At 32.5% G+C, this 26,976-nt stretch overlaps 1 protein-coding gene across 1 annotated transcript; it reads right to left on the bottom strand.

Moving 5' to 3' along the window:
- Positions 1-37: 37 nt before the first annotated feature.
- LOC123705098 (V-type proton ATPase 116 kDa subunit a1-like) lies at positions 38-26,857 on the bottom strand. Its single transcript, XM_045653723.1, has 15 exons — positions 26,741-26,857; positions 22,730-22,906; positions 21,944-22,104; positions 20,965-21,130; positions 20,270-20,446; positions 18,886-19,098; positions 15,428-15,578; positions 13,533-13,694; positions 13,167-13,375; positions 12,538-12,647; positions 12,329-12,453; positions 9,951-10,186; positions 9,158-9,365; positions 1,336-1,510; positions 38-517 (listed from the first exon to the last, which is right to left on the bottom strand). Exons 1-15 carry the CDS (start codon positions 26,855-26,857, stop codon positions 379-381), a joined length of 2,526 nt encoding a protein of 841 aa, XP_045509679.1. The 3' UTR covers positions 38-378.
- Positions 26,858-26,976: the final 119 nt, after the last annotated feature.

Here is a 26,976-nt window from a genome sequence, read left to right as displayed (position 1 = left end):
GTACCAATTAATAAAAAGAGCAAGTAAAACAGGCGTCTAGTTTAAGGATTATTTTTATTAAATAAAAGACATTAACATTTAGCTCTCTTCAATACAATGAACACAGAAAAACAAAACAAAAATAATTAACTACATTTGATGTCCTGGGACGTAATGTCGGACTAGGGAAAGAATAATTGAATTATTATAGTCACAAATATAATAAATCATAAATTGAAATAACTTAATGTTTAAATTGAACTTACAAATATAAAGAAAAACAACTAAAATTAAATACCGACAGTGTCGTTTAAACTATCATAAACTAACTGAGGACTCTAAAGAGATTTAATAGCTTAATTAAAAAGTTATTAAGTGATAGATATCTATGTATCTAGATTAGCGTTCACTTTTAACCCTTTTCTTGCAAATTGCATCAGGCTTGTCGTCCTTGCTGTCGCCGTAGAGCAAAGCTCTAAATGAGAACGGTTTAAAAGGATATCCGCTTCCAGTATAGAATTTACTCATAAACTCGACCCTGAAACGTGACATTTTCACATTTACACATAATTCCTGCATTGTAAGTACTTATTTCCTAAAGAACAGCCTCTCATTAAGCCTCGTATGTCTAAACATTTCTAGAGCAACTGTTGCTCAACAATGTTGCTGAAACTTTGCGTTGACGCATGTCAAGTGAGAACATTTTGAGATGTTCAACATGCGTTATGAACTAAACACGCAGTGTTGCCAGCAACATGTTGACAGCAACTTCTCAACGTGTTGATTCAGTATTGCAAAGCAAACGTTTGCCATGAATACGGCTTAAGGCGATTATACATGTATCATGCGTTCATATTTGACAGGAATTAACTATGCCTGCATCTCGAAATATGAAACCATCAAAGTCACCCTATAGCCCATCTGTTAAAACCATCATTAGTATACTGTATTCCTCAGACGTACGCTATAGATTTATCGTATTATCAGACAATATCGAAATTGATACTTGGACGTGACGCAGGATTTACATGCTACGTCAAGATGCTCATAGCTCTGGGCTGACAACTTGAGAATAGCTACTGCTATTTTATTATTATACGACATTTATTAAACATGCATAAACATATTAATGGGATGAAATTAATACTTTCTTGCATTTCCTTTTACATGAGTGTTCTATAAGGAAGAAAGAAATAAAGGCGCTATCCCTTTTTTATAAGGGTTTCGTATCAGAACAACGTTTGCCCATTCAGAAACTAGGTAATATTATAAAAACTCTTGACTTATGTTTTTGTGTTAGAGCAAAAAAAACATGATTCGTAAATGTAGGGAAAATTACATCATACTTTAACTTACCAATGCAATCGAAGAGTATGTAGGAAAGCCGACAACCCTTCCATAACCACAAGTATAGAGAGGGTGAAAACCGCCCAGATCGCGAATATAAAGAAAAGTTTTATTCCACCACTGACTGATGTATCCCGTAATGCCAATTTCGCCAAAATCATTATCCATAACATCTCTGACAACTCTGAAATAAAGATTTCAGTGATTTCAATATGATCGTTTTATTTTATTGAATAGCTTTAAGTAAAGTACTTCTTTTAACCAAAAAATTGGTGTGTGAGTAACGTTGTGGTAAACGGTTTGTCATCAATCTTACTTTTAAATGCGTTAATTAGTTCATAAGGTCATTAAAACGTGTAAATTATAGTTGCTTCAATATTATAAATAAATAATAATAAATTTTATTTATTTGAAAACATTGTCTCCCAATATCGTTTTGGTTTATGTTTGAAAAAAAATACTAAATCACCATCCAGTGAAACGAACCATGATAAATATTTGTATAATCAGCAATAACGAACTTTTTGATGAAGTTTTATAAATGACAAAAGGCACCATTAATAAATAAATAAAGAAATAAATTAATAAAATTACCAAAGAAAGTCTACACAGAGCCTAGCCTAAAAAGAATAATCCTTTTACAATCCTGTCCAATACGTCACAACTACGGCATACTAAAACAATGCAGACGACTAAACATGTCCATATTTTCATTTTTTCTTTCATCATATAGCTCATTCGGACTTTGAGAGCCTCCGTAACGCCCCAAGGTATAATAAAATCAGCAAAAATTTTGAAGCGATAATTAAATTTCATTTAGCGAGCTACGAACGTTACTATATTATTACGATTCTGACGCATCGGAATCGGTCCACCTTTTTTCATAATAGATTTTGCAGAGATTATTCGAGAATTTACGAACTCACTTTGATAGGATCGATAAGTATGAGCTTATAGAACAAGAAAATCCCACCAAAAACATAAATGTAAAAATTGGAGCCGAGTTCAATCGTTGACTTAATTTGCCAAAAAAGAAATGACGAAGGCTAGTTTTTAGAACTTCACAAAATATAAACAGTATGTAAAACTAGCCTCATCAAATTATGGGGTTCAATAGGTCATTAGTTGTTTGCTTTGTGAAAATAATTATATTATTCAAATTAAAAAAGTTATATTTTGGAATAAACATTGTTCTCTAAGGGAAAATAAAACAATTGAGTTTTCAGTCAACCTAAGAACTTAATACATCTTTATAAATAAATTTCTGGACTGTCTGCAGAACTTGGCACACATTATTAATTAGATCTCATTTCTTTTTTGGCAAATTAAGTCAACGATTGAACTCGGCTCCAATTTTTACATTTATGTTTTTGGTGGGATATCATTACTTTTTGTACAGAAAATTACTCTGCAAATTTGATTTACTTTATGAATATAATTATACTTTTTAATTTTTTATATACGATTTTTTTTTTTTTTTTCTTGCGGATTCTTTGTATGGTTTGTTTAGTATTATTTTCTATATTTTCTTGTATGTTATGAATGTCAGCGCACATTGCCCCGTCATTATCTGCAATTTTTTAAACTCGTTTTCTGTTTAAAAGATTACATGATTTTCTAAACATCCAGCGTGAATATGTACACACACTATTACAAAGATGCAAAGATCGTTGTAGAAGAATCGTCGCTTTACTCCATGACGTTACGGTATTGCCATGACGAGGTTTTGAAATTTTACTCTAAACGCGCCTAAAGATGTTTCACTTATATTAATATTAATATTACGCAAATTAAATCATTTCGACCTTCGACAAAGCCTTCTTCCATTACACTGAAATTACAAATAAACTAAACACTCATAAATCTATACATATAATAAATCTGTAGAAGGGTCAATTCTGTACATTGAAAATATTAAAAAAATAAATAGCAGGGGGTGTTACTGGATCGATACCAAACCCAAATATGTGATTAAAAAAATTTTTGTCTGTCTGTCTGTCTGTCTGTCTGTCTGTCTGTCTGTCTGTCTGTATGTGAAGACATCACGTGAAAACTACCGGTTCGATTTCGATGAAACTTGGTATAATTATACCTTATTATCCTGGGCGTAAAATAGGATACTTTTTATCCTGGAAAAATACGTAGAAAAAAAATAATCTTAATTTTTCAGTTATCCATAGACGTTGTTCTGTAGAACTGCGAACACACGTTGCGTATTATTATAGGCCTAGCCGTATTTGGGTCAGATAGATATTTATAAGATGTCATTGTCAGAGTTACTCAAAATGGAGAAATAAACCATTTTGAGTAACCACGCGAAGACCGACATCCGCGCGGACGGAGTCGCGGGCGAAAGCTAGTAAAGAATAAAGAAATGTGAATTTGTAAAATTATATATTATTTTTAATTGTATGAGCAATATTTTTATTACAATTTTCTTTTATTTTACGTTTAATAATAGTTTTGAATAAAGAAATCATGCAATCGAAGTAATCCGCCCTAGCGATACTAGCGCGAGTGAGTGTGATGTCAGAGGCGCATCGAATCTACAGATGTTTCGCGCTAAAATATGTAAACTTCAATAATCTATATCTCAGTCATTTATTGATGGATTTCAAAATTTTTTTCGGCCACTGACTAGTTTTGATCTATTTTTTAAGACTAGTAAGGTGAATATACTATTTTCTATTTTTTTAAACTTTTCCATTTTTCCATACAAACAAAATTAATGTTATTGAAAAAAAAATTAAATACAAATAAATTCAGTATTTTCTGATTTTTTCCTTTGTACACTCACTATTACCTAGCTGATTACAAAATTTGAACTTTCTAGGTCATCTGGAAGTGGGTTAGGTTTTGTATATGTCTATAAGTCAGTCAGTCTTAAAAATTGCGATTTTTGGATATTAATATCTACGCAACTGTTTAATCTGTATTTATGAAATTTAAGGTTCTTGTTTATCTTGAGGTCCTCTTGATATGTACCAAATTTGGTTTATTTAACTTAAATAGTTTTCGAGTTATAAGGGGGTGAAAAGTGGCTCGAAATGGTTCGTGTAAATATACACACGGCTGCTGCTCGCCAGTTCTCTTCGCTTGAACTCGGCTTGACACGCTGCCGCGTGTCTAGATATAGAGGTGGCAACTGGCAACGTTTAAGAGTTATATTATATTTTAACACATTTTAACTATTTTCGAACCGGACCTTGGTCACGCAATATTGTTTTATGCTTTTCATTATTTAAAATTAAAGGACGACTGAAATAATAAAAAAGGACGAAGATAAAGAGACTGCCGATAGAAGTGAAAACTTTTATGTTAGAATTTTAAGTATTAACTTTTTAACTTTTACAACAATAGATCGTCGGTGACGAGTACCCATAAAATTTCTCTACCAAAAAACGCTCAACGAAACAAAATAATTTTTCACTTACAAAATATTTATAGACCGGGATCCCTCGCCCTTTTTCGTAAGTGATTACTAACAAGCTAATTTTTCGTCAGTAGCTTCATTTTGACGAGACGCCCAACATTAGCTAGTACAAAAATTTCGTAAGTGGTAGCTAACAGGGGTAATGAGAACATAATTTGTTGATTTAGTGGTTATCAAAAATTCATTACTAACTGGTTTTTTTATTTATAATTCTTATAATAATAATCTAAATTAGCCGAAAAAATATTTGTCCTACAAAATGCTAGGTTTGATCAACGAGGTCCCATTTTTGCAACATGTACTATTTACGAGGTCATGAAAAATTATTACTAACCAGCTGATTTTTTTTTGTTGGTTAGTTAATAATTATATAATTTAACGCCCACATTGTCCTACACATTACGTGGAACGTTTTTCTAGTCCTAGACTCCTAAGTTGTCCATACCACAGGACCATTTTTTTTATTAGTAACTGTAGGACAAAAGTATCACGTGATACATTAGTGTGTTTTTTATCCGAATAAAACAATGTCCTACAAAAAAACTGGTATGCATCCGTAGTCCTACAATAATCGTAATTTTCCTTTTTCCTATGTGCAACATGAGGTAAAGTGAAAATATATTTATTGAAATAAATCAACTTTATTATGTAACATACATGAAAAAGTAGATATTTTTATATAAAAAAGTAATTAATTTTCATCTGACTCATCAGAAAAACATTCATCCTCACTACTGGCATCACTCTCCTCATCTTCATCAGTATCTTCTTCATTCTGATCTTCCGTGGTATCTAAATCTGTAATAATATGAAAAAATTAATTAATGTCGCCGAAAAATTAAAAACCAAATTTCAATAATATTAATAGGGTACCTTGCAATTGAGAAGATAATTCTTCAAAGGATGGGCTTTGAGGACCATCAAACCAATAATACTCGTATTTACCATCAATTATTGTCCATCCATAATTTTCAGGTACTTTATCTGTGGGGCACCGCATGTGTGCATTACACCATACATTGCTGATGAATACCGTTCTTTTAATTTGTTGCAACAATTCTTGTTTTGTTGGTGGCAAACTGGAAGGATCATATCCTATAATATTTTTTTTTTAATACTTTTTCACTTCCACCTTTTGATCTATAGCCTTTTTCAAATAGTTCATACCGTCCTCTGTTGATATCATTTTTGGTTTTTAATGAGTACACTCTACATACATACTCTTCAATAATTCGAACTATTTCATTTGACGTTGAAATGAAATAGTTCGAATGTTCGCCTCTTGAAAATTTTTATTTTTCTTAAAAATACTGAAAGGTCTTTTTTTTCCTTTACGGAAAAAAGCGGGATTGTAATCATTTCCTGTAAAAATATGGCATATAGCAAATGAACACGATAATTGATCTCCAAGCTTGGCATAAATTTCATTTATGTTCAGGTACATTTTTTTTTTATTTGTGCTTAAATTAATTATTACTTGTATTTCATCTTTTAAATACTTGAAATTAGCCAACATTATTATTGGTATATCAGAATCTGTACAATGTATCTGCACACGATAGTTACGATTAAATTGACAAACATGGTACACAATTTTGGTGTCAGCTTCTTCATGATAACAAGAAAGATTATAATCAATAATTCTTTTTATTTTAGTATCACTAGACACCTCATAAGTGTAACATTGATCATAATTAAGTTTAACAGTCTTCCCTTCAATCAAGGTAAAAAATTCATCTCTTGTCCAATCTTCAATTAAAAATTCGACAAATTTTTCTTTAAAGTTGCTACTCCTCAATAATTTGCAGAAATCCGCAGGACGATTATTGTCTCTACGTATGACGTCATACTGTGTATCCTCTTCACCTCTCAGATCATGTTCAAAATCTTTGATACTGGGTTTTTTGTACTTGTCAAATATAATATGTACTTCTTTTTTATTATATGTAAGTATTTGTAATATATGTTTCGAGATTTTACCATATCTGTTTGGAACGTTTTTCAGCGTATGTAATAAATAAAATCCATCAATTAAGTGAATGTCTGCTTCTGGAGGATTTTCAATTTCGGTTTGATATTCTAGTAATTCTTTAATAATCACAGATTTAGGGGTCTTGCATATCGATCCATTAGTATGACAGAGTGAAAAAGGAACAGGAGCTAGAGGATAACTTAATGCTTTTTCTATATCAATTTTATTTTCTACTGATGCATAAAGTAAACGGCCAAAAACATCTCTTTGCATTTTAATTTCTTTGACTTTTCCATTAATTTTGACTTTTTTCGTATTCTTGTAATCAAAATTAATAATTTTATTTTTACTAATGGCTCCATCAAACCTATCTGGTGTTATACGAGTCTCAGTAATGAAATTCTGATGCTGTTTTTCACCCTCTATTTCAACTGATGATAAAAATTGATATATTTCATCGCTAACGGACTGACCTTTCGATATATTGTAAAGATAATTTTTTGGCAGATCGAACGAGAAAGGGTTGGTGTACTGCTTTATTAGTTGCATTAATACTTCTAAGTTTTTCGTAGCTTTCTTAATGGATGACTCCTTTAAGTCTTTCGTTATGTCATCGGTGGATTTCATATTACAAAACTCCATCATTTTTGATATAACACTCGTACGTAGTGAATGAGTAATTGACCATTTTTGTCGTGCGGAAAACGAGTTTGTAACGTTAATAATTCCAGAAGCTTTAGAAGCAGCATCAGCATTGATTGTTTGTTCAAGTGTTAAATCAATCGGTATTCTTGAAAACGGTTTCATTGTTCTGCGAATGCCCAAAAAACTTTTTTGACAATCATTAAGCAATCCAGGATGTGTTGTTTCAATATTTATTAATTTATCCCAATAAACAGACATAAAATTCATATCTTTGAAAATATTAACTTTATCGTGAAAAGTAATTGGACCTTTTTTATTGGTATTTCGATAAAAAATATAAAAAAAAATTGTCCGGTTGAAAAATAACAATTCCTTGCAATTGTTTAAACAATTTCGGTTTAAACAATATGGCACCGGGTTGCCCCATGGCAACATGCATTTATATCATCAGTAGGGCAATTTGAAGAGGATCACGTAAAAAAATTGAGGTGGAATAGTTTTCGGTACTCATGCGCCGATTCCTCCTGGACTAGTACGCAGCATCGCGCGCATGCGTACTAATATAACTAAACTCCAATAGAAAAATGTACAGAATGAATAGATTTTTATTGTTATGAATTTCAAATTCCATTGGAGGATCAGCAAAATATACCATGCAATTTGTAGGACAATGTGGGCGTTAAATTATATAATTATTAACTAACCAACAAAAAAAAAATCAGCTGGTTAGTAATAATTTTTCATGACCTCGTAAATAGTACATGTTGCAAAAATGGGACCTCGTTGATCAAACCTAGCATTTTGTAGGACAAATATTTTTTCGGCTACTTTAGATTATTATTATAAGAATTATAAATTAAAAAACCAGTTAGTAATAAATTTTTGATAACCACTAAATCAACAAATTATGTCCTCATTACCCCTGTTAGCTACCACAATCGAGCATTTTCGTAAAGGAAATTCTTGGGCGTCTCATTGAAACGAAGCTACTCACGAAGTTTCAACTTGATACTAATTATTTTTACATCTAGTATTTGTACTACAACCTAAGAGTGTCGGACTAGAAAAACGTTCCACGTAATGTGTAGGACAATGTGGGCGTTAAATTATATAATTATTAACTAACCAACAAAAAAAAAATCAGCTGGTTAGTAATAATTTTTCATGACCTCGTAAATAGTACATGTTGCAAAAATGGGACCTCGTTGATCAAACCTAGCATTTTGTAGGACAAATATTTTTTCGGCTAATTTAGATTATTATTATAAGAATTATAAATAAAAAAACCAGTTAGTAATGAATTTTTGATAACCACTAAATCAACAAATTATGTTCTCATTACCCCTGTTAGCTACCACTTACGAAATTTTTGTACTAGCTAATGTTGGGCGTCTCGTCAAAATGAAGCTACTGACGAAAATTTAGCTTGTTAGTAATCACTTACGAAAAAGGGCGAGGGATCCCGGTCTATTACTGGTAGCTATTTTTGGTTAGTCGTCATATTATAAGTCCCAATGTTTTCTGTTGTCAACTTAGGCTTATTCGTTTTTTGTTTTTTATTTTGCCTTCTATGATATATGACGATATATCATAGAAGGCAAAATAAGCAAACCAGCAAGCTGGATATATTATGAAGCATATGAGATGTATAATTGTATAGATAACAGATTTTCTATTGAAGCTTTTTAAAAAAAGCTCTTAAACTTACTTGTATACGACAAATCTCCAGGTAAAATCTAATGTTTCGCGCGATCTTTATAGTAACGAGAAATATTACTTACGTTCATGAGCCAACGACAATGCCCACAGTCTGAGGTATGAAGCTGTGTGAGAGATGGTACTGAGTACAAACTCAATTGTATGAACAGCTTGATGTATCATAAGTTCGCCGAACGAGTGTGAATATTTAGCTAATTCAGCTAGAATTAGCGCTTCTTCCTTTTTATCCGAATCCCTTCTTTGGTATCTGCGAAACTGACTGATTTTTTTCTGCAATGAATGGAAAAAAAAAGCTAGAAACAGAAAAGCGCAAATATCTTGTAAACATTCACTCAGCCGGCTAAGTGGGGTATTACCACGTAAGTCTCAGTTTTACTCATACCGCCTGATCGCTCCCCGGTCGCGTGTGAAAGAGATATTATAGTGCATACAGTGTATAATTACTTTGGTGCAGTTATTTTTTATAACTGGATATGCACGATATTTAAAAATAAACATTCGCAAGCACCTATTTGGTGCGGATACGTGTAGCATTTCGTAAACATACGTAAATTATTATAGGAGTTCTAAAACTTTATATTTTAAAGAATCGACATACCAACTATCAAAATGCAAGGCTTATTAAGGTAAATGCTTTAAGAATATTTATTTTTAAATCATGTAAACAGCTGGGTAAACAACGTTAAGTTTTGTCTTGTTACTCTAATCTCTACAAACTATTGGTCTACTGCGTCATGACCAAACCACTATCAAACATTCGGGAACAAACGATCATCATTACAGATATTCCTAGTATAGAATGTAGTTCAGGATGCTAAGAACTATCTATTCTTTACGTATATTCGGAAAAAATACCAGAGCCTCTTCCCTCTTCTTCTTATTAATTTTATTCAAGTACACAGGTGACCCAAACAGTATAATGGGAACACAGAGCAAGGATATAACAACAAGCATCCTCTGGAAGCCTTCTTGACCTTCAAACATGTAAGCATCACATTCTTCTTCAACTGGCTTCGAAGTGGATATCAGAACCATGTCAATGAATAGAATTAATATCAGTGGAGCGCAACCCGCACCTGTCTTTATGTCAGCTGAAACATATTATTACGTTGCTGAATATTACATACTAATTTATATTTATCATTTGAACATGTATATTTCATTTGCATAATATTTCGATCATTCGTTATGCACAGAAGAGCTTAAAAAGTATAATAACCAAATGTCTACAATTAGTCTTTGTTTTTTTTTTCGTATCTCACTTATATTGATCACGTCTTTATTTAAAATAGTTTAAAACTAGGGCAAGAAATATTATGTACTTTGTACAATGCAAAATACAATATAGTAAGAAATAACAAATGCTTGAAAATCACGCAACCTCGAATTAAATTAAAATCGAAGCTGAACGTAGCGAAGTCGTCTAATTAATTAATACACGTAACGTTGGCTCACTGTTCTATTTAACGGAGACGTTAAACACAGCAGCACAGAGAAGTGTTCAAATATTACGTTTCAATTCACCTCGTAACATTAAACAGTTCATTTCAAAACTAATGTGTCGTTAATTGCTCATTCCACTATTGCTACGTTAGTGATAGTAGCGTTTATGCAAATCAAAGGAAATAATACTACGAAAGCAATCATGTGAGCACAATGTAAAGCAAATCTTGCTCATTTCCTACACCGGCGTCTCGTGGAAATACAATCGACGTCTGCGAGTAAGGAGCGGCGCCCACTTGATACATTTAACGCTTACAAACTCGATGATGAATACTCAAAAGGTTGAGATAAAATCAATCTTGAGTGCAATTAAAATGATTTAATTACATAAACAAACAGTAAATACCTGGAATTCTTCGAAAACACTTGGAAATAGATATTTTGATTCTATTTTATTTATTAGGATTTGTTCAACTCAATACAGGAGTTATTAAAAAGCAAGGAATATTTGACATACTTATACAATCTCAAAGGAACAGAACAAGTTTATTGGATAATATATAAAATATCATATATCTTACAGATTATGCGTCCCTTGTAGGTAATATAATATTTTCCGCTAACCGTATTATAATTCTCCATATAAAATGCACAACATAGTCATGTCCATAATGCGAACATTGTCACCACTATAGTGCATGTAATTCGTTTAAAACTGATGAAAGTAACAAAATAACTAATAGCAATAACCTAACCCTGCGCTTCCCGTGGAGGATAACCCAATTACCCGGCGCGCACGTGAAACAGACTTTTAAAAGGACTCATAAATTGACATGATTCTGCACCAACTCTCGTGCTTCACGCGGTAATAATTTTTTCAAAGCTTTGCATTTTAGAATATTGATAATTGACTGAATGGAATGGTTATTCAATTACGATAATTTAATAAAAGTGGTTTTCGTTAATATGTAATCCATACTAATATAATAAATGCGAAAGTAACTCTGTCTGTCTGTCTGTTACTCAATCACGCCTTAACTACTGAACCAATTTGCATGAAATTTAGTATAGAGATATTTTGATACCCGAGAAAGGACATAGGCTTTACTTTTTACCCCGGGAAATAGGATAGGTTTTATCCCGGAAATCCCACAGGAACGGGAACTATGCGGGTTTTTCTTTGACTGCGCGGGCGAAGCTGCGGGTGGAAAGCTAGTGATATATAATGATATTTATTAACATGTACATAAGTCCAGCTGCATTAAATAAAAGATGGCGACTCCTGTACAACCTCTTTATAGTATCATGTTGGTTATCATGGCGCGAAATTTTGTATTCAGGTTCAAATCTTTCATGATATTATTGTAGACAAACACTTTTTTTGCTGCTAGTTTGCATTTTAATACATTATAAAAAAAATACTAATAACTTAATAACATGCTGAGAAATTGTAATAAATGTATTTTATTGATTTCTCTTTTTTTAGGGGTTTCTTCAGTTATGTGACCGACGAGACAGAGAGATGTGTAATAAGTAAGATTATTATATCGACGTAAACATTTTGACAGCAGCTAATAAACCCTTTACTTAACGAACCTTCATTTGAACCCTCTCTTTGATGCAGTTTTGTATGTGCATGTAGACAATACAACTAAATATGATATAGAGATAAATTCATTTATAAAATACTATTGTAGAATGCCAATTTAATTAGCTATTTTACATTATTAGGTCTTCAAATAAGGAAATGATAAGAAGATTAAAATAAATTATTTTATGAATGTACTAACTTGATTTTCCACTAAACATATACCACTTCATATACATTAGTATAACCAACCAGAAGAAGAGTCCACATAGAAACATCATTTGTGGTATAAATTGCAAATAAATAGCGTAGTGGCGTTTAAAATACCTTAAATAAAAATAAAATCATGTAAAAAAGTTAGACCACATAATAATTATGTAAAAAATAGTAAATATTTAAAAGAAAGCTCACAGGTGATTAAACAGACTTAAAGATAGTCCAAATATCATATGAATAATTCCGATAATAATCGACAGTTTCATTTTCAACGAATTCAAGTACATAATTTTATTTTTCGCCAGCTGCAATCAGTTAAAAATTAAGTTCAGATTACATTTTACGAAAAAAAGATGTCATAATATCGTTACTTTAATATTTTTACTTTATTTTTTCTTATAAACGATCCACACGACAAACATAATATAAGAAAACATTTGAATATAAATTACAGCCGTTGGAACTTGGAAATAGTTACATCGGCCTATCTATCATCGGTTTACCGGTGCAGGTTGCAAGTCTACAAAGTTTGGTATTCCGATTGCAAGTATTATCGTTGTAAATAATAATATAATATGACAAATTTCCACTCAAGTGCATCTGAGTGGATTTCAATTATATTTCCGTCTTTGGATTTGTGTGAACTAACATTAGTATAGCTGTTAAAAATCAAAGCCTAGCAAAGAAACTGCGATGTCTGAACTTACATTAGTAGGTATAGATGTTAAAAAATCAAAGAAACTGCGTCTAACCGGGCAGAGTCGTAGCGAGCGGCTTGTAAATAATAATTTGTCATTCTATGAAATATAATTTAAACAGGTTACCGCCCAGAGGGGATCGACGCCGAAGATGTATGGATGGTTGGTTTCAAACACAGGGTTCAACGTTAAATATTGACTCTGCTCAATATCCTCTTTGCTAAAGGTGTTCTTCCAATATGGCGTCATTAACGTGATGGATTTGGAAAAATATACGTTGTACAGGAATCCCGTGAAAAGTGTAAACATGCCCATTAATAGGATCACATAACGTCCTGAAATTAAAATATCAATAGATACTTTATTTATAAAGATCACGCTTTTGTACGCGTAATATACCTACTTTTAGTAATGCAATATTAATACTGACAAAATACATAACATACAGCAACACTCCCGTGTAATCATATCTTTACTACTAAATATACGTACCCCCAAAGAATATATTCCAAATTTCGTTAGATGAAGGCCGGCCCATATGCTTCTTCTCCACAGAGACCATCCAACCAGCGAATGACAACAATATCACACCGTGGCACACGTCGCCAAACATCACAGAAAACAAGAAGGGGAACGTAACAACAGTGTATAAACCTAAAATATTATATAACTTCTTTAAGTATCTGCATCAGGAACATTCGCAAACAAAAATATCTTCAGGTAGGACCTGATAGGACCGGACCATTTTGTAAGGATCGTCTGATTAGAGGCGAGATGCGCATATTGCTAAAATCCTTCTAATGAAAATATGCTTAGGTAACAGCAGCTGACTTCGTACGTCAGTTAGCAATGTTGCACCCTTAGAGATTGTTGGAAAATAAGACTGATAAAAACGTAGACTAACGTGCATCTTTTTGTGCGTTATATTACCTAAATCCTACCTAATTAGTAACGTGAAGTTAATTGCAGCTCGAATGTTGCAAAGATTTCTTTTGACTTTCTACGATAATACTATGTTTAAAATTAAATTCCCAAATGATCTCATTTATCATTTTCAAGTATATTATTTTATTGAAAAAAAGTAAAGCTATTTTAACAGGAGCATGTATACCTTTTTTTTTCTTTTTTAATAGTGGGGAAATCTTCCAAAGATACCCACGGCCCCCGGGGAAGGAGCCATGGGTTATGTCGGATTCTTACTGACTAAAACCCCACTGTGTTCCGTCGAGCCGCTTTAATGATGGGGCCGCGGATATTGGTTAGAATTCTTCCGCCACAAGATATATGTATACCTAGGTTTATATATTATATATGCTAGCATTGTTACCACAATTTAAGAGAAGATAAGTATCCCTTCCCACTTTGTCTTGTCTAATTCATTATTTTATTTTTGACCTGCAAGTTATTTAAATTGTCTACATAAACCGTTAAAAGACAAGAAGCGCTCAAGTCATAGCCTCTTATTTTTTTATTTCATAATCAGTCGCCGTTCAACAATGTTCGAAACAGACTCTCAAGTACACTCAGCAGCGACTCAGAAGGGGATAAGTTTCCCTAGTTATAAAATCATCCCCTCTTAAATACTAAACGCACCCTTCATTTTATAGACTGGCCAATACTTTGCCTGCTTATGGAACCATTTTCACTTATAATGTTACTACCATTCATAACTTTATTACCATTCATGTTATCAAAACAGTGCACAAATAATAATGAAAAACTCAAACACTTTTTTATTAGTAGATAACTATGGTTGATTTCAAAGAAAATGCAACGAAGTAAAATTATTGATTCAAAATCTTAAATCTGCGCATTCAACTAAATAATAATTTAAACTTAAAATGTTTAAACGTATAACTAAAAACATAAAAATATTAAATAAAAAACCACAAAATAAATTGCAATATTAACTATCTACCTATTAAATAAACGCGGTACAATATGTTCTAGACGTAACGGGGCGCTTGTTAAACTATTAGTTAACTTATTTAATAGTGGCATTTACAGCTGATCGATTTCTCTACTAACTGCAGCGCTCTGAGTATTACCTCTATTAAAGTATTCGCTTGGGAATCAATTAGTTTGTGCTTTGTTGTCATATTAGTGTTTTATTTTTAAACTGATTTTGTATAAAATCATCTTTAAACTAATTAATTTGATAGGCCAAAGTAAATAAGTATGCGTTTTTTTATTTCTTTTTTTTCGTTAGAACAGATCTATTTTATCGCATGATATTTATTTCATGTCTGTAGATCATTACAGTATGAAATAGGTTACTTTTTACCGGGGTCAAGCATCTCATTCCCATAGGAATTTCCTTTTACCACGCAGGAATAGCCAATTGCAAACAGGTAGTATACCACAAAATGTTTAATCAATTTAGATACCTGGATTAAGTTCACCATACGTAGAATCACCATATGCGTTGATTAGCGCTTGAAAACCTTTAGTGAATTTATTAGTGCGATGAAATGTAGGTGGCTCCTCTTGAGTCTCAGCTACAGATATAAAGGATGAAACATTACTCTCCATTTCTTCCTGCAATTTATCAAATATAATATTATACTATGTAAAAAAGTGATAAGTTATTAGAGCTCCAAAAGTGGCACTTTGAAATCTGGCTAATTCGCCACAATATACTTCAGTTGTCTCTCTTTCGTTCACGATGGTTGGATCTTGCTTCATACTTTGACAACTAATTGGGTGTGCATTAGTGTGCCGTTTTTGAAGATCGATTGTTATGTTGGTAACCTATTTCCTTCCATATTTAACTTATTGTATTTTATAATAGTTTTGAAGTGAGATTAAATGAGCGAAAAAGTGAGGTAATGACAATACCGTCACGTCATGGAGTAAGGCGATGGCTTTGGTATATTTATTAATTAAGGTCTAGCATTTAAGTATGTTGAGCTCTAAAGCATGTAAATGATTATATTTTACGTATGGTATTAAAATAATGAGCTATGATTTTGGCTTTTAATTAGGATTTTCGAATATGAATCGAGTCACCTTCAAAGAGCGTTGCTACGGTCGCGGTGCTAGCATATTTTTTCGGTATGTGATTGGGAGTCAAAAAATAGTTTATGTTCTAAAATTTAAAACTACTCACTTGAAAACAGTATCTATCATATAGGTATCGGTCAATTAAGGAAAGCTGGCACGTTCACAGTACTCACACTTATGCAATTTCACTTACAGTATGTTCAAAAATAAATGCGACTCTAGTTTCATTTTAGACTTGAATTGTAAAATGGGTGCGTTGTAGATAAATATATTATGCAAATATAATTATGAAAGCTCTCATAATTTACCTGTAAAATTATACTTTAAAAGTAAATCAATTGATGAAGTTAATTATTTATTCTAATAATAATCAATTTGATAAAAGTATTAATAATCATTCAATTATCAAATAATAATTAAATTTCAGGTCATAAAAACAATACAAATAACACGTGCGCTCACTCCCAACACACGGATGGTTGTTTTGATAATGATTTAAATAACGGACGTCTTCTGCAGTTGCGGAGCAGTCTTGTCCTGACTTTAGTCGAGTAAAGATATCTAAGAAATATTATATTTGTAGTAAGTACGTAATACCTACCAATACGCGCTAACAAATATGTGTTACATGTTTATTGTATAATTTTCACACTATTGGTTTTAAACTCAAACTCAAACATTTATACAATTAGACTTCTTCTAGAAGCACTTTTGAATCGTCTTAGCAGTTTAACAGTTTTAACATTTACCACCAATTCAGAGAGCAGTATCTATAGAGAAGAAGAAGAATCTATTTAATCATACCTAATCGTAATCTTCTACTTCACTGAAACTTTCATCGCTCGAAGAACTCGCCGTCAGTAAATGAGTCAGTGTAATTATCTACTTTTGGTTCTAATTGAATATATTTTTCCTCATGTTCTCGCGTCTTTCTCCAAACGTCACTAAACATATCCAGACTAATATGGCATTTGCTTCCTTTCTAAATAATTCTTCCACAGTTTTCAAGTTAAAGTTAACATTTTGTGATGCTACTTTCCCTTTAATTATGCCCCATAGTAACTCTATTGGGTTGAGTTCTGGATGGTATGGTGGAAGGCGCAATACACTATGTCCATGATCTTTGAGGATTGCATCAAGTAAAAATTGTGTATAGTTTGGCTTATTTTTTTTAATAATGTGATAACTCTGATTATTAATTAGTAATTTGATTTTTGAAAAAAAAAATGCCGATTTTAGTCAAAATTTATATTTTTCTAACAAGATCCTTATCATCCAAATTTCCACCTTGGTGAGAAAAATTGACATTTCTAATGAAAATGAACAAAAAATTAAATGATTTTATTAAATACTGTAAAATAGTCTATAATTCTTCCATTTACTATATCACAAAATTCTTCATAGATTTTTAGATATTCGTACTACACCAATTACATCACCCTGTATTTATAAACAATTGCAAAATATGACACATACATAGGCCGGGAGATACTGACACAAAATTTCGGGTCATTTGTAACAGAATGGCGGTTCTACAGAGGTCTTATTACGCAATGACTAAAAGAAAAATGATGGTCAGAACGCTGGTACCGGCGGACTAGTGGCGTGGGCGTTAGTCGAACTCGTCGTATAAATAGCGAAAGTCAAACGATTTGTAACACAAAAATTTTAGAATTTACCGATAGCCCATAAAAAAGATGTAGTCCGCCGGTACCAGCGTTCTGACCATCATTTTTCTTTTTGTCATTGCGTACTAAGACCCTTCTAGACCGCCATCCTGTTACAAATGACCCGAATTTTTGTGTCAGTATCTCCCGGCCTAACATGTGCAATGTGTAAATGTGTTGACGTTCCAGCTCTTCTTAATATATCAATACATCTGTCTAGTACACAAATGTCAAAACAGATTTGACATTGGCGGCCATTTGCAAAAATGAGAGCATCTTCCAATAGGGTGATTTCTTTTGGCCCACCTTGTAGGTGCTCACGTAAACGCAAGCAGATACTTATTCCATACAAATGATACCTATTATAGGGTTTTCATTCGCTTTCAAGTATAAGTAATGCGTATTAGAAAATATTTTTATTCTGATAAAGTTCAATCAAATGAAAACTTTCAAGCGTAGGAAGGTACTCCGATTACATTTGTTAAGGACCAATATTTATTTGTGAACTAAACAGTTTTTCCTGCATATGTCTCATGAGGATTATTCTCAGATAAATAGAACTTCAAAGCACACTATGTTACTTGCGTACTTTTAATAAGGTGGATCAGTCATGCGTGAACTAATATAGGGAGCTATAAGCGTATATGATTTTGATCCTTATTATGTGAATACGAGCGATGTTGCTGCCAATTGGAAATTTTAAATGAGCTTTTACAATATTATTTACAAACGTGTTTTTCTTTTCGAAGAACGATAACTTTTAGATTTTAAACTACGATATCCAATATCTATAATTTGTTGCTGAATTTAAAATTTGTTTTGAACGTGTAAAATTTATTATTGTACTTACTGATCGCTCTCTGATCTCTCTCAAACATTGTGCCTCGATTTTCGTACAATTAATTGAAACACCACCGAGCTAATCTCGCTTACTAAGTGTCACAATAACTACCAATATAACTAACTGTTGACTAGGTTTATTAATTTGATATGCTTTCAACCGATAATCTCAGTTAAATCACAGTATATTTCGATTATATTCAATCTCTTTTTACTACGATTTATGCTAACAAGCAAATCATCAACACAATAACTCTTACTATAATCGTATAGGTTATAAATAAAATTACCGTGAACGAAAAATTACTAAGAAAAGAACAACATTAAAATAATACCGAGCACGTTTCCAACATCTCTCGTATGCCAGGCAGATCCATATCGGGAACCCAACATTGACCGATGAGACACTTTCTAGTTATATCGAGGGAAAACATATTCATCGTGTGATAGATCGCTTTGGATTTTTTTATTTGGCACAACCACGCCTGCCATTGTCTGGCGACCGTGCGCAGGGCTTTGCACCTGTGATATTTCGTTTTTTTTATTACCTGCAATTATTTTTTTAATATAGACATAATAATATTGATATAAGGGTTTAGGGTGGTTACTAGGATTTAGGGTGACGCTGAATCTGAAAAAATAATAAGAGGATCTATAAGTCGGAAAACTGCGTGTTGTTAGTGAAAACTGTTAGTGCTGATATGTCCGACTTTATCTAATACGTGACAAAGAGGATAACCAATATTTTTGTCGTTGAATAATAATTAATCGATAGCATCTCAGTATAAAAGTAAAACGGGTAAGATTCCGTTTCAGTATTAAAGTAAAAACTATGTTCTGTCGCTAAAATCATCTATGAAAGCATAAAATCCATATCCATTAAAATATGTTTTAATAAAAACAAATATAATCTTATTTTGTTTACAAAATAAATGTATTTCAATTTGTTTCAAAATAAATAGGCACCTCGCAACACGGCAAAATTTAAACCGCCACCGAATAAACTCCATTTGAAATTACAAATAAAATAGTGATGGAAACCACGTTTTCACAAATATAACCGCTAAAATACAAAAATACCTATTGAATATGTTTTCCTCGCCACATTGTGTATTTGTACTTATGCGTGCGTTAAGGGTGTTGTGGAAATATCAAAATTTATTTAATATCACCATACAATTAAAAAAAATATTCCACGTCGACAAATATTAGGGTTCTATTTCAATGGGATATTATTAGCTTTACAAATAAGCTACAGGCTACAAATACGAAATGCCAATTAAGTATAAAAACATTATTTAGCCAATGAATTTATATCAATCAACATCATATACATAATATAGTGTTTATCATTTATAAATTATCATTTTAAAAGGAAGAGTGTAATTTATATTTTTTTTACGTATCATTAGGTATATAATATGCAAACATAACTGTTCCTTTTACAATGGTCGATATCAACAAAGACTAACCAACGGCACGAAGATTGTATAATTGTATATATAGCATACGAAAATGTTAACACGCGCTTTTCAAGCATCTCACGCTGGAATGGAACGGAAGATAGATCAAGGACAGCTTAACGTGAACTCCAAAGTGTAACATCCACAACTTCAAGACTACTGCTATGAATTCTTACGAATAATAATTATTTTTACCTACGAGTTCTTCTGAAGCTTAGTCTATATATCATTTCTAGCAGATTTATGACTTACGCACCTTCTCTAAATCCCCAATCCTGACATCTAGTTTATGTAACATATCCAGTCTCTCATCCAGAGTTTCTGGACATGGGTAGATGTTGACTCTGAACCCGCTACAGACCTTTTCCATCCTTGCGTTCAATGCTTCCCCTTGAAATATAGCCAGGAAGGCAACTTTGCGGATCTCTTGTCCCTTTTGAAGAATATACGATATGCATTTGAGTGGTTATTGGTTACATTCATTAAATGTAAAGTCAATGTGAAACAAAATTACCCATAATTCCATTTTGTACCAATATTATTATAAAATATGAACTAAACTAAAGTTACGTTTTTCGACGTAATAAAAGACCTAGGCGTTGTCGATAGACTTATCCCATACTATACTATTGCTGCCGATCCATGTCTGGTGCCGTGCAAATTTTCAATTACATATGCCCACGGACGTTCTATTAATTATTATTAATGATGGATTTAATTAATTACAAAATTCAATAACATTTTGTTCCCGGTGAAATCATATGACTGCATAATCCGTAATCCAGTGCATTAAAATAATGGACAAAAGCTTTCAAATACGAGGCGAAATCCCATCATTGGCAGACTATCCCTCAATATTTTTATACACGAGTCAGAGCACAGGTCGGAGTAGCCTGTTCAATTGGTCGGACACGTACAAAGCCATTTAAGCCTTGCTAGTACACAACTTACAGTTTGCGGATCGTGCAGGATAGCGTCCTCGGGCGCTTGACGGTAATATATGTTACCGCGCGAGACTCTCCAGAGCATGATTTCGAAAGGAAAACATCTGCTTCTCCGCACGACCCCACACATCACGGTCAATCGACCGGAGAGGACCGCGTCGCCGGCTGCCGCTCTGGTGAATGATACTCGATCTTAGAATAAATCTGTTCAACTATTTTATACTTTAAAATGTACCGAGTCATCTGAACGCTGCCTTATATTTTCCATAGCTATCTGACTTGGGTATAAGTCTTTCCAATAAAGCAGTTTTACCATGCATTTTTATGGTTCCTCTAAGCAATACTATCTCATTATGATACCTTTGATTGGTTGATTCGCAGAATAATGATTAGACCGCTGAGCGGCATAAAGGTCAAAGAAAAATTCATTAAAAGTTAGATATTCTGACATAGGTATTAATTATTATTGTCACTATTTTTGTCGTCTACATTGTCCTACATTGTTGTTGAAAATGATATCGGCGGACAATAATTACCCATAGTCGTATGTATGTAAACAAATTTTCCAGCATTAGATATTATGATACCGAATCCTATAAATTCAATCGTGCATTGTTTAGGACAATTTTTAAATCGATACTATCTATCGGCAAATACAAGTCAGTCCAACCGCGTACGGCGTAAACTGACTGGGAATAAGAGGTATCATAATACGGCCCCTGTGCGTTTTTCCATATCAAAGTTTTTGCTGACTAAAATAAAAACAAAACCAGGACTATTGAAAATTTATAATAAAATGTGATTATTATGTAGGTAAATCTGTAATCGTAATCGGTTTCTAAACAATCATCATCTCCGAAGGACAATTTTATTCTTTGGTTTCATGGCGTAAGTATGTATCGGAACAAAGTCACAACTTTCTGAATTGTATCCTCGTCTACAGGACTAGGAAATACCTACAGCATAATGTAGGAGAAAAAACTCACTTTCCAAACAAGGACTCGGTTGTTAGCTCCGCATCACCCAATAAGTTTCCGATATGGCTCAAAACGTAGTACATTTCAGTCAACTCCATATAGTTCTTGAGGAGACTAACCTGATTGTCGGACATATCTTGCACCTCACCTTCCCATTTTTCTAGCAAGTTCTGGAACATTTATTTTTAATAAAATATAACATTATCATTGAGGTTCCATGTCCGCAAATGGGGTAAGGGGCAGATGCATTATTCACACATCTGTGTCACTGATCGATTTGGTTTAGGAACATGTAGGTGATCACTTCAGCCTTCTGTATCTTGCAAGATCGAGACATTTTTTTTTCACATTTCATTTCAATTTTTTATAAATACGCAATATTAATTAAAAAATGCACAGTGCCTTAATGCCATAAAAAAGCCTTGAGCTCACCATACGTACGATCGTTTCGATTATGTACTCATTTTCCAAACGAGAAATACGCGCTTTGTGTTTGTACAAGTATTTTTGTGTGAATGAAATATTTTACAATAAGATTTAAAGGTAAAACATTCCATAACATTGAGTTCGGGAAGCCTCATGGAATCATTAATTATTTATTAATGGGTATATTACTTTTCAACATTCAGCTAAATTACCACTACTAAAAACTAAAAATAATTCAGAACAACACAAAGATGAAAGTCAAATGCGCGCTAAAAATAAATATTACATGCCATTTAATCATTCGAATACTTTAGGTATCTAACAAATCTCAAAGCTATATAATATAATATCCACGTCTAATCAGTGTACCTCCAAAGACTTCATTTCATTGAGAGGCAAAGCTTTAGGCTCCCTCTCTATATCCGGTATATTTATCTCATCTTTGAGCATTTCGCCTTCCATATACATAAGTTTTCGTTCCATCTCGACGCATCTACACAGTTCCATTATATAAGATCGATTAAAGGGCTTCACGTCTGGAGTCATCTGAAATTATTGAGAATATTGAAACTGTAAGCTAAAAGCGCTACGACTTCAATATCAGCGTATCGAATCGTTCTGTATTAGATATTTTAATTAAATTCCATCAGGTGTACTTCGAATAGTAACGTTTTAATAAATACATGTTTATTATTATTTTCAGATTCAATCGTCGTATGCATACTTCATGGTACGACAAATCGGTTACGAAAAATGTAAATAAAAACACTATCGATAATACCCAATATTCGAACAAATACAATATAAGGGATAAGATTAATAAAGAAATAAAGGGTAATGAAAACATAGCTATTGAAAACCAACTCAAACTCTCAGACATGAAGGGCCAGTCGTAACATCATGAATCAAAGTCCTATAGCATTACCGTGTCACCGATTCAACGTAGCTCATGTGCCCTCGGCTTTCTTTTTTCTATTAAACCTTCGTGACTACGGCCCATTGAACAATCACAGACGTGTGCAATGTCCGAATAGTTGACTTTATAAACGCAATCGGTACAGCCATGTACGGCGAGGCACGTCTATTGTATGCAGTTGCAATTATGCAGTGCGTCGCTCTGCACTTACCTTTTAACACGTTTTCCAATAGGACAATACTATTACTTTTTGCTCAAGATGTTGTAGTGTCGTTTTATAAACAGTTGTCTGCTGAGTTGGCATTTTTATATCCTGTATACTTCACAGAGTATAGTTCAGGGGTGGTCCGTGATAATGGTATAGAAATTAGAATCATTTTTTTTATGTAACTACATGATTGATTTTGTTTACAGTTTAAATTACAAATTGTAAAAGTAGAAAATAATTCTCGCAAATTGAACGAAATCAAAATGATCATTTTTTTATTGAAAATAGGTAATAGTCAATAGATACTTATTTAACGAAGAACATTAAAAGTGAAGTCCCATGTCCACAAGTGGGGTAAGAGGCATTATGCATACATCTGTTTCACTGATCGATTTTCTTTAGGGTCAAGTAGGTGATCAGCCTTCTGTGTCCTGAGAAACCCAGACATTTTTTTTCTTCGTCTCCACCGGGAATCGAACCCAGGCCCCTCGGTTTTACGCTCACGCGTCAACCACTGTACCGAGGCGGTCTAAATAAAAAAACGAAGAACATTACGTGCAATTAATTAATCTTACAAAAGTATGGAAAATAATTATAAAATGACGTCCAAGCGAGCTTAAAACACTAGGCATTAGTATGCATTTAGAGATTATTTTATGTGACTTCATTCGCTAAATATGAGAGATCTTAATGCATATTTGATAATCTTCCACACCGTAATTCCTAAATCGATTTGGATTATATATCCAAAGTAGACCAACACCTGTATACACTTTATCGTAGCGGCAAAAACGTCGTAGCAACTGCAAATGCATTGCAAAAGATTGCTGATACTTCAAAATATTATATTAGTTTTAAAGAAATATGATTTCAATAAAACAAAAAAATATATCAAACAAAAATCTTCTGCCTTAATTGATCTTTCCGCCCATTACGAACTCCTGTTCAAATTGATACCGAATGTATTATTCAAATGACCTACCTGATAGAAACTAAATTAAAGGATCAAACTTAATGTCACTTTCATACAAAAACATAATTATCGTGAACCATACAAAAATTTATCGTGACGACATAGTATGAACCGACCCTAAGTAATATCCGGGATTACCATAATGGATTTTAATCTGAAACCAACGGTAACTCGAAGCTGGGGAGAGCTGGTACCAAATAAAGAAAAGCTAGACTAAACAAATGGCAAAATTTCGCCGTGTTATTATTAAGCTGCACATCGTTATAGAACAGTATGCGTTATTTTGTACAGAGATATAAAATTTCTACGTATATTTGTTAAAACAAATAATGAAAATTTTCGGTTCCTACTATGTATTTCTAAACTATAATACTAATAGGTCTTCGATAGATAAATTCAAACATGCGATAGCGAAAGAACTAATGCCTTTTTATTAAACAGATAATAATTATTAAAACAAACGTGTATTGTATTAAATAATACGTTTATTAAACCGAATCCACACAGCACCGGAAAGCTAATTGATTCAGACTAAAGACACATCCTCGAACAGTAAGACGCGACGCTATTTGCAAAAACATTTTATATCAAAGAAAAGACGAGTTCAAAAGTCGCCAAGAATCTTGTGCAACTGGATAGCGGAGAAAATTCCTTATTTCTTAAATATCTCGTTAAGAATGCATCAAATGTCTTCAAAGGTAATTTTAAAACTTACAGACATACAATCATTAATCTAGTGGGCTTTTGTTATGGTAATGAGAGGTAAAACAATGTGCTGAAATGCGTTTATAATATTTAGGTTTTCATTTCAGAGCTTTTGCAATACTTCAGTTTATCAAATTTACTGCTAATGTATTTAAGGCAGTTTTTCAATTTGATGCATGAATAAACTAATATGTTAAAGCAAGACTAATCAACTTATTATATATTCAATCGGAACTCTACGATACGGACAGAAAAGAGCTTGTAATATACACAGTTGAAATAAGTTATGATATATTGTGTAAATAAATTGTATTTATTCTACAAATATACGAGCTACTAAGCATATAAATATTTGTTTTTTTTTAACATAGTACTATCAAAAAATACTAATTAGTATTGTGTATAATGTACACGACTATTTATTTTCAAAATAAAATGAATGTTTTATGGAACTATAACACTGTGTATTATTCAGTACAGTTATAATGTACTGAATAAGGTTTAAAGTAAATGACAAAAATCACCGGTAAAATAGTATCGAAAGCTGTGCACGTATAATAATTATGGTAAATTATAAATAATGGATATTATCAGCTTAACTTGGACACAATCATCGCCCTGACAAAATAATCTAAAATCAATAATATCAACCAATCAGGTTTATTAATTAATAGTTGCTGTCTGGCGTTGATTGCGTGCCTAACGTTGTTAACGGAATATGTATAATTGTATATCAAAGAATAATAGTATCATGTTTAAAATATTCATATTAATTTGAACAGGAATAGTTTTCAAATAGCGGCATGTGTACAAATCTTAATTATCTATATTTATATGCAGAATTAATTGACACTCCTCGACGAACGAAGCATCATTTCCAAAAATAATGAAGACCAACAAATGAATTTAAGACTGGTCAATTAAGGATGCTCATTACAGAAAACAAGCACATACAGCTTGATTCACAATAGTATATTATTAATTACATAGTCTAGTAAATGTTATACTGAAGAAATGTTAACAAAAACCGCTCGAGGTAACGACGCCGGCGCCGGCCGGCGCGGTTGCTTTTCTTACAATAAACGCTTTTCTGCGATACTAAACGCTATACATAATACGTATAATATCATCTAAATTGGCGTGAAATTACTTATAACAGAGCTTTTTTTGAAAATGTATGGAGTCGTTCTAAAAAATATGTAATAATATTGACATATTGTTATGGTGTCTAATGATTTCTGAGTATTCGTAACGCCTTTTTGAATGCGTCTTGTTAAATCTATTCAGAGTTCTTCTGGTTATCGCTTTCACAATAAACCATTGTTGGGACAATAATTTAGACGGTTTCATTATAAGATGCCCATTATTTTATGAATTATATTTATTTCACAATAAACAACAAATAGTTTTAGAAGTAGAACTTTCTTACGAATTAATTGATCAACTCAACACTTAGACAAAATATCTTTTCTATCTTTTTAATGATGTATAGACGATATCCTGATTGGCTGCGGTGACCAATTTCGATTAAGAACTACACATCAAAAATCAATAATAATCTTTTACTTTCTAACTTACATCCAAAAACTGCACATTGCCGGATTCTCCCAGCCTGGATAGAATTTCGAATGCGGTTTCTGGCTGCAGAAATATTTCGCAAAATGACATCGGATCGCTTCTTAACATGCACCCCATTCTTTAAAAGTAGAATACATATTCTATAGTAGATATTATAAAAATAAATGGATTTAAAACTCAATTTATACGAACCTGCATAAATATATTATTTATTTTGTTATATAAATTAATAATTG

Source organism: Colias croceus, chromosome Z (assembly GCF_905220415.1).
Source record: "Colias croceus chromosome Z, ilColCroc2.1".
NCBI lineage: Eukaryota > Metazoa > Arthropoda > Insecta > Lepidoptera > Pieridae > Colias > Colias croceus.
This window is presented reverse-complemented; position numbering and strand designations above follow the sequence as displayed.

Bases quoted from the DNA above. Each gene is read 5' to 3' on its own strand.
- LOC123705098 (XM_045653723.1), bottom strand. From the start codon at position 26,857: ATGGGGTGCATGTTAAGAAGCGATCCGATGTCATTTTGCGAAATATTT. The intron at 15,579-18,885 runs GTATTATTTTAA...GATAAATTGCAG, and splicing joins AGATGTTGGAAACGTGCTCG to GAAGAAATGGAGAGTAATGT. The intron at 518-1,335 runs GTAAGTTAAAGT...GTCACGTTTCAG, and splicing joins CATACTCTTCGATTGCATTG to GGTCGAGTTTATGAGTAAAT.